Source organism: Rhinichthys klamathensis, unplaced genomic scaffold, assembly GCF_029890125.1.
Source record: "Rhinichthys klamathensis goyatoka isolate OS25496 unplaced genomic scaffold, OSU_Roscu_1.1 h1tg000180l_1, whole genome shotgun sequence".
Taxonomy (NCBI): Eukaryota; Metazoa; Chordata; class Actinopteri; order Cypriniformes; family Leuciscidae; genus Rhinichthys; species Rhinichthys klamathensis.
In genome coordinates this window covers 1,326,847-1,345,897 of record NW_026606708.1, presented here as the reverse complement: position 1 = coordinate 1,345,897, position 19,051 = coordinate 1,326,847, and the positions used below count along the sequence as shown (strand labels likewise).

General features: G+C 38.0%; 1 protein-coding gene and 1 long non-coding RNA gene across 2 annotated transcripts; one reads left to right on the top strand and one right to left on the bottom strand.

The window, feature by feature from the left end:
- Nucleotides 1–551: 551 nt before the first annotated feature.
- On the bottom strand, nt 552–4,709 carry si:dkey-72l14.3 (Glyco_hydro_56 domain-containing protein). Its single transcript, XM_056260841.1, has 4 exons — nt 4,086–4,709; nt 3,598–3,993; nt 1,469–1,558; nt 552–893 (listed from the first exon to the last, which is right to left on the bottom strand). Exons 1-4 carry the CDS (start codon nt 4,596–4,598, stop codon nt 552–554), a joined length of 1,341 nt encoding a protein of 446 aa, XP_056116816.1. The 5' UTR covers nt 4,599–4,709.
- A 1,584-nt stretch (nt 4,710–6,293) lies between these two features.
- On the top strand, nt 6,294–6,754 carry LOC130094572 (uncharacterized). Its single transcript, XR_008807986.1, has 2 exons — nt 6,294–6,378; nt 6,463–6,754. It is a non-coding gene; the product is annotated as an uncharacterized LOC130094572 (long non-coding RNA).
- The last annotated feature ends 12,297 nt before the right edge of the window (nt 6,755–19,051 follow it).

Sequence of the window (19,051 nt, the reverse complement as noted above, 5' to 3'; positions counted from 1 at the left end):
AAAGAATATCATACTTTATCTGTATAAAAATTTATTCGGCACTTAGCTAGTCTGTTTGGACTATTAGTTTTATACAGTACATTATTGACCTTAGCTAGTTTTAAAAACCATTCAGATTTCTTTTGTATTTAGATTAAAAAACTGTATCTCAGTTATTTTGTTCATTTTCAAGTGCAGGTGATTCAGAACAGATCTGTTCATTCAGTCATATTCAGATTTAAATCCATCTCTGAGATTGTCTTTCACAGAAGCTCTTCTCTCAACAAAGATATCCCTTTGGGTTTTTATGATAAAATCATTTTTTGCAATGAGCAATCAAAGTCAAGGCTTGTCCCATCACACTCCAGCTCCCAAAACCTCAAACATATTGAAGCTGAAGAGAACCAGCGAGGAGAGAAGGATTACGGGAGTTTTAAGTGCAGAACTTCCACTGTCCACCGGCTGCTTGGTTGGCACTACTGTCACTGGAACCACTGGAAGCACTGTACTCTGACTCTGGCTCATCTCGATCACTGTCTTTATTGTTGGCGATGTTATTTTCCCTCTGTTTTCTAGCACCGTGCCTGATTCTTGATCTGCTGCTGCACCCTCCAAGGCTTCGAACCACTGGCAGCGGAAGTTCTTCTTCCAGAGGTCCACGCAAGCAGTGGGAAGCTCTCCAGTGGCTCGGACGCCTTCTGCCCCGTTTGGCGGACGCCTTCTGCCCCGTTTGGGAGCAGCATAAAGTGGGGCGATGGAAGATGCAGGTATGTGGGGTCCTCAGGTTTCTTCCGCACGCAGCGTCCACGGCCCTGACACAGTAAGACTCCACAGAGACGTGCTGCAGTGGTCACATTGACAGCGTAAGGGCCGAGAACCTGACGGACGTACAAGCCAAACTCTGAGCAGGATTTCTGTAGGAGGCATTTATCCAGATATAAAATAAATATCATCAATCGTACAGCAATCTGTTATGGCTAATGAAAAGAATTAAGATAGGATATACACTTTTTTTTTTCTTTTTTTTTACCAGTTTGTAATGTTTTTGAAATAAGTCTCTAATGCTCACCAAGGCTGCTTGATCAAAAATACAGTAACTACAGTAATATTGTGAAATATTGTTACTGTTTTTTTAATAGCAATCTGTTTGAAAATGTAATTTATTTCTGTGATGCACAGCTGAATTTTCAGCATCATTACTCCAGTCTTCAGTGTCACATGATCCTTCATAAATCATTCTAATATGCTGATTTGTTGCTCAATGTGATTGATGTTGAAAAGAGTTGTGCTGCTTAATATTTTTGTGGGAAAAATGATTATTTTCTTTAAGAATTCTTTGATAAGTTGTGAAAGAGAAATCTTTTGTAACATTATAAAAATCTTTACTTTTAATCAATTTAATGCATCCTTGCTGAATAAAAGGATTAATTTCTTACTGACCCCAAACTTTTGAACGGCAGTGTAAATGGACAAATGATTAAATGATTACCTGTGTTTTAACTGCTAAGGATTTTTCCCATATAACGACTCCAGATGCCCCCATAGCAGCACTCTCTCCAATTGTATTGACCAGGTCAGTCTGATACATGTACAAAACAGAGTAACAACAAAGTTCATAGTCAGTATACTTGACAGCCATCTTGGTCATACAATTACAATTACAACTTGTATCTACTTGGGGCAAGACTGAAATCTCCAAAAGTGTTTAATGTTTAAATAACATTTCAAATCAGGAATACACTCAGACAACTATAGTATCATAAATTGTGCTTCTTTAGGCCAAATTGAGGCAAAAAAAATGTTGAGGGCTGATTCACCTAATGTAACATACTGTACAACATACTTTTAATTATAATGTGGGACTTTTGATTGTTATAATTTCTCCCACCCATTTTTACGTCTCCTCCCTATGGAAGCTGTTTCTGTCGCAGAGTAAGAATATGAGGTAAATGCAACTTTATATCTCAAAATTACAACTTGAGATCTCACAGCTGACTTTATATATCATTTATGCTCATTTATATCTCACACTTGTGACTTCATATCCTGTACTTGTGACTTTATATTTTGTTTACACTTGTTACTTTCACGTAAATATATCTTGTTGTTATCTATGAATTTTGACTATTTTGGCTTGGCTTGTAGTTACAACTTATACAGAATGTAGGCCTACAAATGTACATATATATATATATATATATATATGTACATATATGTAAATACATCACAGTTCTTTTAATTGCACTTAAATATATCACAGTGTCAAGTTATTTCTCAGTTTTATTATCTCACAAAATGTAAAACTTTTTTCTGTATATATATACATATACACTCACCGGCCACTTTATTAGGTACACCTGTCCAACTGCTCGTTAACACTTAATTTCTAAGCAGCCAATCACATGGCGGCAACTCAGTGCATTTAGGCATGTAGACATGGTCAAGACAATCTCCTGCAGTTCAAACCGAGCATCAGTATGGGGAAGAAAGGTGATTTGAGTGACTTTGAACGTGGCATGATTGTTGGTGCCAGAAGGGCTGGTCTGAGTATTTCAGAAACTGCTAATCTACTGGGATTTTCACGCACAACCATCTCTAGGGTTTACAGAGAATGGTCCGAAAAAGAAAAAACATCCAGTGAGCGGCAGTTCTGTGGGCGGAAATGCCTTGTTGATGCCAGAGGTCAGAGGAGAATGGCCAGACTGGTTCGAGCTGATAGAAGGGCAACAGTGACTGAAATAACCACTCGTTACAACCGAGGTATGCAGCAAAGCATTTGTGAAGCCACAACACGCACAACCTTGAGGCGGATGGGCTACAACAGCAGAAGACTCCACCGGGTACCACTCATCTCCACTACAAATAGGAAAAAGAGGCTACAATTTGCAAGAGCTCACCAAAATTGAACAGTTGAAGACTGGAAAAATGTTGCCTGGTCTGATGAGTCTCGATTTCTGTTGAGACATTCAGATGTTAGAGTCAGAATTTGGCGTAAACAGAATGAGAACATGGAACCATCATGCCTTGTTACCACTGTGCAGGCTGGTGGTGGTGGTGTAATGGTGTGGGGGATGTTTTCCTGGCACACTTTAGGCCCCTTAGTGCCAATTGGGCATCGTTTAAATGCCACGGCCTACCTGAGCATTGTTTCTGACCATGTCCATCCCTTTATGGCCACCATGTACCCATCCTCTGATGGCTACTTCCACCATGTCACAAAGCTCTAATCATTTCAAATTGGTTTCTTGAACATGACAATGAGTTCACTGTACTAAAATGGCCTCCACAGTCACCAGATCTCAACCCAATAGAGCATCTTTGGGATGTGGTGGAACGGGAGATTCGCATCATGGATGTGCAGCCGACAAATCTGCGGCAACTGTGTGATGCCTTCATGTCAATATGGACCAAACTCCCTGAGGAATGCTTCCAGCACCTTGTTGAATCTATGCCACGAAGAATTGAGGCAGTTCTGAAGGCAAAAGGGGGTCCAACCCGTTACTAGCATGGGGTACCTAATAAAGTGGCCGGTGAGTGTATATATATATATATATATATACATACACAGACACACACACTATTAACTATTTATTAAAATATGGCAAACCTGTTTATTACCTCTGAGAGAAAGGCGTTAGAGGATGTGTACACAATCTTGATCATCGGAAACACAGGAAGATCAGAGGTAGTCCCTGCAAGAGCCGCCACTCTTAAAGCCTCTCTGATCTGATTGGTTGCATAAAGCCACGCCCCTTTGGTTCCCTCTGGGAGCTTCTCCAGAGAGAGGACTGGATAAAGGGCACCGCTACGCTTCCACAGCCACATCAGCTCATCATTAAGGGCCATTTCCGCCGCAGGGCACCGTCCAGTATAATTGGCTAATGCTATCTGGGTGGAGTCAAAGTTATAGCAGTTAGGATACGGGGCCATGCCCCATAGTCTCTGTGGGCGGAGTCTCTTCACCTCCCGCAGCGTTTCCATCATTATGGACTGTGCTGCTGCTTCAAAGTCAACCTGACAGGAAATGACATCATATAATCGATTAATACAACAGAATTCAGAATGGTAGTCTTTGTAATATCATTATATGTTGTGATTGTCATCACCTGAGACCATTTTTCCACTTCCTCTGCGCTCCAGTCTGGAAAAAATCCCCGGAGAAGTGCCCTCGAATCCACAAGATACTTTGCTTTGTTTCCCTTGTTCCTGTTCCACTGAGGTGCCCACTCCTGCCAGCGCAGCACCCCCAGCCCAGGCGCTCCTGTCTGGGGTAACGAAGCTGTCAGGTCGCCCTCAACCCTCTGGAGGTGAAGGTCAAGGCTGCTGTGTTGTGGTAGGCCGCCGTTGACAGGACGATCCTGCACAGTGAAATACGGGTAAAGTCCTAGCGTGTCCTCATAAAATATTGCAACACGGCCTTCCCACTCCATCCCAAATGCCGCTGGGTTCGGCCGACCCAAACAGTCTTTATCTGGAACCCCCCACAGCACCAGGAAAGGCTGGCCGGCGAGCAGAGGGGCCCGGGCAGGACCGCAGACACATGCAGGAGTGAAGAGACAGAGGCGGAGGAATAGATGAGAAAGGGAGAGGAGGTTGAACGTGTGTTTTCTTCCAGCCATGGAGCTGAGCAAGAGGTTTCAGGGCCCCTCACCCAAAAACTCACTCAAAAGCTGCCTTGGAGAGGGATAATGTCTGGAGAGAAAGACAGAGGGTTGGAGAAATCTTTTTGGTGAGGTGCTTATTGCCTTATTTTATATAGATAGACATTTCTTTTGTGAGGATTTGTTATGTGTTTGTGTCCTTAACGAAAACAATGAATTCAGCTCAACATTTTTTATTTGATCTGCATTCTCATGACATAAGGGCATGTTGATCATGGGGAATTGTCACAAAAGGTCAACACCAGTTGTGTGTGTGTGTGTGTGTGTGTGTGTGTGTGTGTGTGTGTGTGTGTGTGTAATAATCCCTATATGTATTATTTATTATTCCTGTGGAAATGTTTAACCGCTTTTGTGCGTATACAGACTGTAATAATAATATAATAATAATAATAATAATAAAACTCACAGAAAAATTAGCTTGTGTAAAAGTGTGACCACTACTCCCTATTTACCAACTGAAAAGATAGAGCTGCGACGCTACGTCAGAGGAAACAAAGGGAGGCGCTTTAGGATAATTAATCGCTAACAGGATTAATTAGTGCTGCCCACATTCAACGCTAATCACTCTTTAAAGTGTACTAATACGAGTCTGCAGATAATAAAATTCTCAACAGAGGGCGCCAGAGCGCAAAGCATTGTCTCACATAGCCTACTAGGGCTTCTCATAACTGGCGCGACATATTTATCGAGGTACTTTGAAAACATACTTATTTTTTTACTTCAGTAGCCTACTTGGTAGTTATAATTTTATTTATAGTAGATTTTTTTTTTTTTTTTTTGGCATAGGCTACTCTTCTAGTCGTGTAGTCCTTGCTACCCTACTGCAAAACCATTATACTAGCCTAAAATGCCTCAGCTAGTCGCCCGTCCTGCACAGGCTCGTTTGAGAGGCGTTTTGGGCTGGTCAGACTGAGACCAGCTTTCTGACCAGCTAAACCAGCTGAGCTCTAGCTTAGCCAGTCTGGGAAAACCTGCAAACCATCGTTTTCAGCATGGTAATTATTTACTTTACGAGAGAAAGAGAGAGACAGAGACAGATTTATCGGTGCTGCTAAACACCCTTTATAGCCTACTACAAAATACCACAGTTGAGTTATTGGGTTAAAAGAAGTAACAATAACTATTATGTATATTATGTATTTTGGGGAGAGGAATTTGTGGCTTTCCATGCTAAATGTAACATGTAACGTTAACGTTACCCGTTTTACCCGTTCGAGTTGTGATTTTGACCACACACCCATGCCAGATAATAGCCGTGACACACACAGAGGAGAGCCAGTTATATGTGTAATTAACTGAATGCAAAGACATCTTTCTGAGTCAAATTACTGTCTTTCTTTGAATAGGCTATCTGAAATTGAAATTGAAACTGAAGGACCTGAAATCTTCGCTCACACACGTTTAGAAGTTGTGTTGTTTCTCATCCAGTTAAACTTGGCAACATTTTGTTATTGGGTGTGATAGTTTTAGGCCAGTTCCTGCTTTCGAGTAAGCGTTAAGGAGTTGACTAAGCTTTTGTGCTACCAATTTCCATCTGATTGATCTAACATTTTGAGCAAAACTTCTTTCCTTTAAAAAAAAAACTAAATAAAATAAAAAATTCTGTTTGTTTTTTAAACTTATACTTGGTTTGGTTTCCCTCATCAGTTTCTTGAGATGGGATTGTGTTACTCACCTCTGCATTGATAGATCAGGTGTGTGTGCCTGGAGCTCCAGGTCAAAGAATCCAGAAGCAAAGGTCAAGATGAAGAGCACTCCTCTGGATGGGTAATAATAAGAATTTAAGAATAGAATATATAAGAATAGTAATAATTCTGTGCAGGTTTGAGTGGTCGGGTGGCTCAGAACAGGATGCCACAGAAGGGAGAAACTTCAGCCCAACCATGAGGGATGAGAAGACAGGCTGTCCTGACAAAAGGATGGATGAAGTGGCAGAAGTAGGAAATAGAAAGAAAATCAGGCTACCTCACCTTCACCAGGGTAATCTGTTTGTAAGCAGGGTCACCACGGACCATGACAATCACATGATCAGACTCACCATAATCCCTTAATCCATCACTCCCTCCAAACAGCAAACACACCTAGAGTCAAACACACACACACACACACACACACAGCTACTCAAAAAAGTAAATACTAAGTAAAGACTGTGTTTCTTCCTGTTTTCTTTTTATTCTACATCATACATGTCATGAAACTGAACATTAAGGTTTCATGGATGACCCTCATATCAGACTTTCATATCTCTACTTTTTTTTTTATCTCTGATTTTTGCCTTTCTTCTGTTTATTTTTTTCTCATTTCACTGTCAGTTTTCCAAAGTCTAATCCCATTTCCTGAAGAGGATCACTAGCAAGATTGTTCACAATTATATCATCCGAACATAATCTGGCGTAATCCTGAAGTCTCTATTGTATTACTTCAGATATGAGAAGAGAAGGATTTGGTTTTTGTGCCTGCTGTCATTCTAGGTTGATGGTTTGGTCTTTCTTATGTCTAGACTGAAATGTGACATTTTTGGTGTCTAAACACTGAGCATTTTTGAAGAGTTAATGAGAGGTAGTTTTATCTTGACAGGGTTGAAAGTGTTCAGAACAGAACAGGGGAAGTGATAAATATATACCCTACCATCAAACATTTGGTGACAGTAAGTTTTTCTTTTTTTTTTTAAATACTTTTATTTAGCAACGATGCATTAAATTGTTCAAAATGGCCAATACAGACATTTACTATGTTGCAAAATATTTCTATTTCTATTTTTCTTGTTCTGCTTTCAACATTGATAAGAATATGAAATATTTCTTGAGCAGCAAATCAGCATATTAGAGTGATTTTTGAAGGATCAGGTGACACTGAAGACTGGAGTAATGATGCTCCCCCCCCCACACACACACACACATTTGTATAAGTAGTATTTATTGCACTGAATTTAATTTATTCTGATTAACAAAAATGCATAGTGTCCAGACAAGATGATTTATATTACTTTGTTAAAATAATATTTAAAACAACAGTTAGAAAACAGATTTTATTTTCATTTTCTTTGTGGATTTTTTTGTGGGCAAATGATCTTGTAGGATTCACTAATTTTTTTATTTGATGTAGGTTTTGTCTATTCTCTGTTTAATCATCTGAAACAGTCCACGAATTTCAGATTCACTTGTGTTTGTTATCTAAACTCAATGCTATTTTGTTATCAGTTGTATGTTCATGTTATGTGTGTGTGGATTTGTTACCTGGTCAAGGTTTTGTGTGTTTGCTGTGCATATGTTTAGTTGAGATTATCTGTTTGAGGTATCTAAGGTGATGCCTGCTCTCCAGGTCCCGTCACCATGGTAACGGCTCAGATGAGTCCGGCCCAGACAGCGGATGGGGGTTAAGGATGTGTGTGTGTGTGCGCGTGCTTGTGCGCGTGTGTGCTGTTGATGGTTTATACACGGTAGCAGGTTTGACAGTGATTGCGTGTTGTGTTGGTTTTGTTAAGATTGACCTTATGTCGTCATGGTTGATGCGCAGTTAAATTGAACACTGGTGATATGAAAAGTGATTTAGTGAAGAAGACAGATAATCAGAACACAGACTCCCCTCAAGTTAACATCTAACTCACTTGTTATTTCTTTCTGTCTCTGTTAATGCAGATGGAAACAGGTGTGGAGGCTTAGACTTGACCTCGGTCTCCCCGCTCAGTGTCAGTGTAAACACCTCTTTACTCCAATTCATTCTCTAAGTCCTGCTTTTTATACAATCACGAATCACAGCTCATCGTGTTTTTGCTGTTTTCTTGCTAGGCAGTTAGAATTAAACCATGTAAACATTTTTTTAAATGTATTTTACAATAATTTATTTTATATGTGAGCATGTATATGACTTCTGTGTAGATAGAAAAATTGTCGATCATCTTCAAAACAACATGCATAACACCTTTCTTAGTAATAGCCAGGTATTCTGATGGTGTGGTTGAAGCTTTTTGTTTTCCGTGAAATGTTTTTCATGTGGATGTTTGTGTCATACCAGGAAAATGTGTGAGCGGTGTGACTTTAAATATTGTATTTGATCAAATGTGCTTATATATACTAGAAATGTGTCCTGAATGTGATCAATAGAGCTTCTATGATATATATATTTATTCTCAACTACCTTTTTTTTTTTTTTTTTTTTTTTTTTTTTTTTTTGCTTTAACTGCTTTCAAAGAAGCTCTATTGATCACATTCAGGACACATTTCTAGTATTTATAAGCAAATTTTTTTGTGAATGGTATCTAGGTGATGAATTCACCACTCTTGAAACATTTTTCTTTTTTGAAACGGGCTCATGTTCTTCTCTATTTGATTGAAATGTCACCTGGATCACCAGGTCCATCATCTTCATTAGCAGATGGACCGTGTGTGTTTGTGTGTGTGTGTGTGAGAGAGAGAGAGAGAGAGAGAACAAGTTTGACTGTACTTGAGGGTCAATTTTGTTTCAACTTGTGAGGACATTTGAAGTGCTCCTCACTGTTTGAAAGGCTCATAGTTCATGTTTTACTTTAAAAGTAGAAGTTGAAAGTAATAAAATAAATTACAAGTATAAATTATACTTATGGACTTTGGAATGTTATTTTAACATGATTTAATTTTTTATTGCATGGCTTACTTTATAAGCAAAAACAAATGGACAAATTTTCCTGTAGTAATTGACATATTCCATAAATGTTATCGACAGAACCAAGAGCATTCCTTTAACTCAAGACTGAATCCCAAGCTTATTCTCAGTACCAGCTTCAAACTGAAGGCTAAAATCAGCCTTGCCCTTAACCCGTGCTTCATTCCTAACTAACCACAGCCACAATCTGAACCGGAACATAAAAAACACCTTCATAACCTTAGTTTGAACCTCAATTTTGACCTCTGTCTCAACCTGAACTATCACGTCACTGATTGTTGCTTGCTTATTATGCTGTTTACTATAGTATTTTTGTTAGCACAATCTGTCACTTTATTATACTGTCACAATACTGTGCTTTTCTATACTGTATACGTACCCGGTATATATACACTTTAAAAAAAAATGTTTTGAACTTTTATTCAACAAAGACATATTAAACATTTAAAAAATCTTAACATCCCAAACTCTTGAATGACACTTTATTTGAATTAGCTCTTGTGTGTTGTTTCATAGCATGTCAGTGTAGTTTGCAATTGTCTGTACTTCTGCTGTACTGCAGTCTGAGCCTTGTCACAAGCATTCAATGCCCAGTGAACCCTGTGTAAGCTGTGCAAATGACAAATAAAAATAAACTTCACTTCACTTCTCTCAGCCTCAAAACAAGCCTCAGCCTTAATTTAAACCTCAACCACAAATCCCTTGTAAAGGAACGTTCCGGGTTCATTACAAGTTAAGCTCTATGGACGGCAGCATGCTGTCAGTATCCACAGAAAATAATTTTGAATCATAATAATAATGTCTTATAATACTGTATATAAAAAATCATGACTATAGTAATAATACTTAATCTTGATTATAATTGCCTCAGTTTGCTAAAATAAAATAACAGTATAATGTTTACAGTATAATACACTCTCAGTGCAAGTTGATGGAGCAAGCACTGTCCTGGAATAAACGTTAAAGCTACTCAGTAAGTGGAATAAAACGCACAAGCTGAATCACTTTCATGATACTTTGTTCCTTTAATGTCCGTTTTAGGACGGAAAGTTCCTGTTTCTTGTAATTGCATCGAAAAGAGCAACTAGTACATTGTTTATAACTTCTCTTTTTGCATTCCACAGAAGAAAGTCTCACAGGCTTGGAACGACATGAGGGTGAGTAAATGATGAAATATCACTTTAACATTGTGCAGCACTGCCCTCTTGTGATTATTTGAGTTGACAGGCTCTCTGATAGCATAGTCATCCAGTTTGTTGTATGTTTTTGTGTGTGAGTTTAGTTATATTACTATAATCATGTGATTTCTGATGATCACTGATGCTACTGAAACACTGATGCTACATTTCCAAAATTAAACCCATCTTAACTTTGCAAAGTTTTGTGTGAGTGGAAGAGTCTAAACAGTGAACTTTCCCCAGGACCCCTTGCTTAGGTCCAAAAATCCTCCAGTCACTAAGACTTTGAACCACACTGAAAATCCCTCTCACTCCTCAGGTGGTTTATTCCCGTTGTGTGTGACCATGTGTATTTGTGTGCTCGTGTGTGTAAATGTGTTTTGGAGCCAGATGACAAAAGGAGAGTTTGAACATGGCATGAAACCGGAAAGGTCCACAAAGAGCGAGTGACAGAGAGATGGGGACAAAACCTTCTGGAGGAGAGAGGAGGGGCTGAGCCTTTGATCTGTCTGCTTTCTGAAAGAGGCGGAACAGAATCACAGGAGCAAGACGAAAAGAAAGCGAGAAAGAGAACGAGAGAGAGAGACAGTGAGGGAGATGGAGCGAAACAGGGAGAGAGACTGGAGCAGATTGTAATTCCTCTACTGGTGGAGCAGATTGGGGGGGGGGGGGGGGGGGGGTATTCAGGAGCAATAGAAGTGGCTGTAAGTGCTAGAGGAGGAGGGGGAAGGTCGGAAAGAGAGAGAACTGGGAAAGTGGAGGGACAAGGAAGAGGGTGGGAGAGAAAGGGGGAATCTGAGGAATTTCCAAATGAAAGGAGAAGGTTTTTCTTTTAATGCGATTAAAGTTTTCCATCTCACTGCATCTCCTGCAGACAGTTCGACTCTGGGAGCAACATCCCTCAAGAGTGTGACAGAGTTTGTGTGTGTTTCTATGCGTTTGACTCTGTGAACTTGGTGGCTTTGAATATAGCAAGTGTGGGTGGAGTTTGGAAAGTGTTTGTGAGTGAGCAAATATACCACAAAATTAATTTCAACTTGTCCCTCCTTTTCTAGGTTACAGTGAGGCACTTACAATGGAAGGGAATTGGGCCAACCTGTAAACGTTAAGGTACTCACTTTTTCAATAGTATTGGCACAAGAAGTAAACAATATATGTGTGGGAAAAAAATGCTTACTAAACCTTTCTGTAAGTTATATCCAATTGTACAACTTTGTTGCCATAACACCATAAAAACCCAACCTGACAGTATAAACAAATAATTTAAACTCTTTGTCAGTCAAATAATACTTTTACTGTATACTTTTTGTATACTTTTTGTATTTACTTTAATACTGTATTTGAAGGAGTCTCTTATGCACATCGAGGCTGCATTTGTTTAATAAAAAATACAGTAAAAACAGTCATATAGTGAAATACAACTACAATTTAAAATAACTGTTTTCTATTTTAATCTATTTTAAAGTGTAATTTATTCCTGTGATGGCAAAGCTGAATTTTCAGTGTCACGTGATCGTTCAGAAATCATTTTAATATGCTGATTTGGTGCTTTCATTATCCTATTTGATTCAGGATTCTTTGATGAATGGAAAGTTCAAACAGCATTTATTTGAAATAGAAATCTATAGGGATGCACGATATATCGGCCACCATATCTGTATCGACCGATATATATGTACGTTTTTAATGTTATCGGTATCGTCCCGATAAGAAAATGTGGCTGATATATTAAAACCGATAAATAATGGATGATTTCCTTCAGCTGAGACACTTCAGATGCGCACTGTTCGCCATGATGGCTTTGAATTGTTTGAAAAAATAATTAGGTAACACTTTACAATAAGGTTCATTAGTTAACATTAATTAGCATGAACTAATAATGAACTGCACTTATACAGCATTTATTAATCTTTGTTAATGTTCATTTCCACACTTACTACATTATTCAAATCTTGTTAACATTAGTTAATGCACTGTGAACTAGCATGAACAAACAATGAATGACTGTATTTTTTTTTATTAACTAGCGTTGACAAAGAGTAACAAATACAGCAACAAACCTTATTGTAAAGTGTTACCAATGACTCACTTCAAAAAAGGAAAATACAGTTAAGTGTGACATGTGCTGTCATATAGGCTACGTAAAATTCTAATGAGAACATCTAAAAAATTATATAAATTAAACATTTACAAAAATTTAGATTTGTCAGCCAATATATCAGTTTGCAGCTTTCAAATATAAAGAATGATCTGTTTTCGGTATCGGCCAAAATTTACATCTCGGCGCATCCTCAGAAATATTTTGTAACATTATAAATGTCTTATACTCTCACTTTTGATCAATTTAATAGATCCTTGATGAATAAAAGTATTAATTTCTTTACAAAAAATCTTACTGATTCCAAACTGTTAAACTGTAGTCCTCACAATAAATCCAACATGGGAGAAATTGAAATGATTTTTTAAATCAACATTATGCCACAGAAGCCATTAAAGGAATGTTCTAAAGGATGAAACAGAACAGCACACTGTATTCCACTCTAAATGTGTTCATCTCAACCAGGATTCTTCCATCCACATATCTAAAGAAACCTTCATCCGTGAATTCATCCATGTGTGCTGTCTTGCTGACATCTCTCTGTGACTCATGAACCTCGGTTTAGGTTTGTGTGGGTACAGAAATGGCCTTTCGATTTAAGGGTTCTCTACATCTGCGTCTGGGGAGTGGGAGTGTGTGGAGATTCTGGTCTCGCTCAGGAAGATCAATTTTAGGATGTCCTTGTGTTTACTGGGGTCATGTAAGTGTATGTTTGCCATATGTAACAGGTTTTGGATTTAAACCGAAGATTTTGAGCTGTGATAAAGAGAATCTGTGCGATACCTCAAAAACAGAAGCATATCACGACCGTGCCTCACATTTTATCAAACAAATTATTTCATCTAGCACCTTAAAAGAACTTTACAAAATGCCTCAACAATTACCTCACAGCCCCAAACTAATTTCTCCTCTTTGTTATAGCAACACAGGGGGTTTTCAACTCTGAAGGCACCACTGAGAACGCTCTCTCTCTCTTTCAAACTCTCTCACTTAAACACACACCCAGCAGGATTCTCCTCCCAGCATGCACTTCTGTGTGCAAACACATTCCCTTAGCCGCTGACCCCCGGCCCAGCTGTTACTATGGAAACCAGAGCCCCTCTCCATGACGACTGCTACCACCTCCCTATGGCTCAGCCCAGGCCAGGGATCTCCAGGTGACCAGTCCCGCTTTTTCTCTTTTTCTTCCCTTTTCACTTGTTTTCACTTTTGGGGGTTTTTCCCCACTGGTCATCTATCCCCTCACTCTTTTTCCATCTTCCTTCTGTATGTTTCCTCTTGTCACATTTAATTAAAATTTACAAGATTTTGGTGGCACGATTACAGGTAGTAACTGCTTTTTGCCAACTGTTCAGATTAGAAGAATTAATCATAGCAAAATATGCAAAGTAACCAGAAACAAACTCTCAGAGCTGTGTATGAATTACGTAGTTGTAATTGTTTGATACAAAATACAGTAAAAACATTAATATTGTGAATAACAATTTTAATGTTTCGAATGTTATTCATTCATGTGATGGCAAAGCTGAATTTTCAGCATCATTACTCTTCGATGTCACATGATCTTTCATAAATTCTAATATGATGATTTAGAGCTCAAGTAACATTTATTATTATCAATGTTGAAAACAGTTGTGCTGCTTCATATTTTTTTGTAAACAGTGACACGTTTTCTTTTTCAGGATTTTTTTAAACCTCATCCTTCCCTCTGGTCATTTTGACTCTAGATGAATTTTTAAAGGTTTTTTTAAAATTGAGTGTTCATTGGAGTAGTCCAAGATCTAGGACTTTTGTCGCACTTGAATCACGAAAACACACAATGTGTGTTTATGTGGTTGAAATGAAAAAAGAAAAGAACAAATCCTTCCCTCACGGGTCAATTTGACCCCCTTAGAATGAATGGAATGCTTCAGTATATGTAGAAAAACCTAAAACATGCTCAAAATTAAAACTAATCTTTAGCTAAAAATGATTTTATAATGTCTACATTATATCTTGTATCTTAATGCATTCTGAAGAGAAAAAAAATCGAGAACTGACTTTAGGACCCAGCGGAACAGCTCATTTGCTCCATATAGTGCTATAAGGCCATCTAGTGTCAATAGTCATGAAATTTCATGTTATATTTTTTTTTTTCTCCCAATGTGAGATATTTTGATCTGAATTAACAGGGTTATGCATGAAATGTTGTTATTTTAAATTTAAGTTAAAAGAATGTTAAAGATTGTGATTAAATTATTATTTATTTGTTGTTTATTGATAAAATCTAGTAATTTAAAGGTAAATAAAATTAACAAAAAAAATGCATCAAAAATATTATCAAAATGAAAATGGAATAAGCTTTCTGGAAAATAATAATTTTAGGGCTTCGGGTCATTTTGACCCGTGAGGGGGAAGGATGAGGGTTTTAATGTATAGAAAGTTCAAAAGAACAGCATTTTTTTGAAATATAAATCTTTTGTAGCATTGTAAATGTCTTTACTGTCACTTTTAATCAAATGAATGCATGATGCAAAAATCTTACTGACCCAAACTTTTAAACGGCAATTTGTATCAAGCATGGTTGCATCATCACAGATGTTATTGAAGGCAATTTTGTATGTAGGATGAGCATAGACAATTCAATAAGCAGCTCATGTATGATCAACATAGGAATTGTCTTCTGTTCATTACATGGAATAGATTTAGCAAAGTCTCTAACATTGATCGAGTGTCTTTAATTGGGATGCAAAATTTCATAAACCTAATCATAAACTTCTCTGCTGATACTACTAGCGTTAGATTTCAGCCCCCGAGCAGCTATTAGCGACTAATAACATGCACACTCAGGAAAACACATCTGCTTAATTGTACACAACCTGCAAACATCACCACAATGGTTACTTAACAGATGCATTTCGTCCAATCAATAACTCTCTAGTGCCTGGACACCCGTAGCTAAACTTGAATACTTAACCTACGACTTGCTAGATTAGTGCTGGTTTTATGGATCATTCCAACAAATCAAAATATAAAAATGGTTGGATGTTCATGTTTTAGAGCGAGTTTGTTTTTTCCCTGCTTTTCTCATTGCACTTTTTGTGGTGTTTTTAGTTTGGCTTCATAATTAGATTTTTTTTAATAAAACAGTTCCAATAGTTCTTCCAGCGAGCATCAGTGCTGGCTGACGGTTAGGTGTTGAGGTTTATGATGTTCTCCTCAGCCCTCAGCCAAACTACAGTTTTCTGTTATTAAAATTTCAACCTTCATTTAAGTTCCTCGAAGTTCAGTGTGTTCGAATGAACGAAAGAAAAAAAAAAATCCACAACATTTAACGTAGACCACTGCCACACTTACTGCCTACTTCTCTCTGTATTTTACTGTCTCCTGCATGTTCTGACCTTTATCCCAAAAGTGTGTGTGTGTGTGTGTGTGTGTGTGTGTGTGTGTGTGTGTGTGTGTGTGTGTGTGTGTGTGTGTGTGTGTGTGTGTGTGTGTGTGTGTGTGTGTGTGTGTGTGTGTGTGTGTGTGTGTGTGTGTGTGTGTGTGTGTGTGTGTGTGTGTGTGTGTGTGTGTGTGTGTGTGTGTGTGTGTGTGTGTGTGTGTGTGTGTGTGTGTGTGTGTGTGTGTGTGTGTGTGTGTGTGTGTGTGTTTAAGTGTGGCTGATTGGGAAATAGAGATATTTACCGCATTCCATCTCCCTGCTGTAGCCATGACAACCACTCAGCGGGAAGAGCTGCCTGTCTCACGCAAAAACACACGCACGCACTGACTAACACACCCACATCCACACACACACCACTGCCCCATAACCTGGACATAGAGAGTGGGAGAGAGATGTTACATAGTTGACAGTAGCCTAAGGCCTCAAAAAGGTATTGATTACCTCTCACCGTTCAACTGTTATTTCTCCAGCTGCATAACTAGCACTGTGTACTTATTGTTGCTTTATGCCCCTGTTAATGTTATTAACGGTTTCTATGGACACTTTAACAGATTGCTGTTGCTGTCGAAAAGCTTTGGCAACACTTTTCCCAGTAGGTGAATTGGCAATGAAGCTTCCTTTAATTGAAGAGTGAGACAGAAGGAGAGTGAGAGAAAGAAGGAAATTATCCGGGGACCGTTAAGGACTTCTAATGTAAGTCCAGGAACCAAGAGTCTCCACAGGGACAGATCATGACCATTTTCAGAGCTCAAAGGCTGCTGAAAATTTGCAATGCATCGTGTAGAAAATAAGACATGCATTAACTGACAGCGACAAACTTTAGTCGCAATGTCACAGAAGTTGCGGCAGATTTTTTTCTTCTGTATTGTGATGTATCCGAGTGAAACGGATTATTGAAGAAGTCGATTGTGGAGAGGTGGTGTTTATGCTGACTAAATGATCTGCCATACATCACCAGAGATAAATCTGTCATTTCAACAGAACATTGAGTTATGACATTTTGATTAAAAATTGCAAGGCCAAAATTGTTTTTAACAAAACATATGCATGATTCATTTACAATAAGATAAATAAAATACATTTACAAAATAGGGTGAAATTCCATTTCATGCCAACTTTAAAGGTAAACTCTCTTTTTTTTTTCAATTTCAAATAAGCTTTATTAGCATGACTGTGTAGCAAAATGGCGACAAAGCATTAATATATAAATAATAATAAAAACATGCATGCATATAGATAGTAGTAAAGAAATAAATAATCTATATCTCTCTCACATACATATTTTTGATTAAGTTGTAAGTAACTAATTGTTCAAATAAAGAGATTAAAAGTCTAACTATTTCTCTCTCAATTCAATTCAAATTAGCTTTATTGGCATGACTTGTACAGAATGCAAAAGCATTGGGCATTACATTAGCAATGAACAAAATACTTTAGTTTTGTCTGCTGGCTGATTTGGTAGTGTCATAAAATCTGGTACTATTTGTGAAAATTCTGTGAAGTAGGCATATCGAATGTTCTCAGTTCTCGTGGCTGCCATCTCGATCTGTTCCGCCCTCTCTCTCTCTCTTCTGCTGGCTTGTAATCTCTTTTCAGGTGTAAATAGAGTTCCATCTTCTTTTTTAATTTAGTGGCATCTTTCCAATAGGAAATGCAATTTTGTTTTTGTAATTGTATAATTGTATAATTTGGTTGGGCCAGATTGTGCTGTGCTGGTTTGGATGTAGTTTCAGCAGCAGCTGTGAAAGTGCGCTCCTGGAACTGCAGGGCTTCAGCCTGGTATGAGCTCAGCTCACTGCATTTTAGGTGCTTCTAGAATTTCAGAGCTCTTTTTGGATACTGATTTATTAGGGGTATTGCCCTAATTCAGCTCTGCACGAGTTGTTGCTCTGTTTGCTTTTAGGATGCGTTTGCAAATTTGGGTATGCAGTTTCGGTTTCCTCTTTTTTCCATTTCAAAAATCTTGGGTTTTTAGGGTCACCATATCTCACTGCCAATTGGTTTGATTATTATTTTTAGCCAGATTTGAATTGGAATTTCATGTTGAATTGTATTTTTAATCATGTTAAAGATTCTCATTGCTTTTGCTTTGAATTCATTCAGAGCCAGATTGAAGCTTCTTCAAATTTAAACTTATTTTTAGTCCCAGATAGGTGTATTCGTGGGTGTGTTGAAGGACTTGGTTTCCTGCTCTGAATGTGTGTTTATTTCCCTACACCTGGATCAATTTTGAAAAAACATTATTTTTGCTATAGGTTAATTTTAATAGCTGCACGTTTGACTGAAAGTCTCTATGATGTCAAGGAGCTGTTGTTTAGTCCCTCTTGTTTTTGACAGAACGACTAAATCATCTACAAAGAAGAGACATTTAATTTCTGATTCAGTCAGGGTTAGACCGGAGGCAGTTGAATTAGTTAATGCTTTGGTTATTTTGTTTATGTAAATGTTAAATAGAGTGAGGCTCAATGGGCAACCTTGTCTGACTCATTGTTGAGAAAAAATGTTTTTTTTTTTGTCCCTGTTTTTACAGCACATGTATTGTTTTTATACATGGTGCTGATTAATTCAAATGTTTTCCCTCCGAACCCATTTTCCAGTCCTTTGTGCCAGATTGAATCAAAAGCAGCAAGCAAAGACTTTTGTTCGGGTGTACATGTTTATCAATGATAGGAGGGTGTAAATGTGACATTTCTCCAGGATTTTGTGGGTTTGAGAAAGTTCTACAATCTTATATTAATAATCAAACAGAATATTTTCCCCAGTTTGCTTTTGACTCATACGCCTCTGTAATTGTTTGGCTCAAATTGTCTCCTTGTTTAAAGGCCTTGATTCCAGGTGTCGGGAAAACATCCTACACTCAAAAAAATCATTTCGTTCAATATTCCATCAATGCCATGCGCCTTGTTGGGTTTTAATGCATGCATATTTTAGCTTATTTACTGTTTGGGTAGTTTTATTTTGAGCATAATTTATTCAGTTGTTTTGTACAGATTTTCAAAGTGTGTCCTCCATATGTTCCCATTCTTTCTCCAATTGTTCCAAAAGTTACTGGTATTTATGCATTCCTCCA

Bases quoted from the DNA above. Each gene is read 5' to 3' on its own strand.
- si:dkey-72l14.3 (XM_056260841.1), bottom strand. From the start codon at position 4,598: ATGGCTGGAAGAAAACACACGTTCAACCTCCTCTCCCTTTCTCATCTA. The intron at 3,994-4,085 runs GTGATGACAATC...ATTTCCTGTCAG, and splicing joins AAGTGGAAAAATGGTCTCAG to GTTGACTTTGAAGCAGCAGC. The intron at 894-1,468 runs GTAATCATTTAA...TGCCTCCTACAG, and splicing joins CCTTAGCAGTTAAAACACAG to AAATCCTGCTCAGAGTTTGG.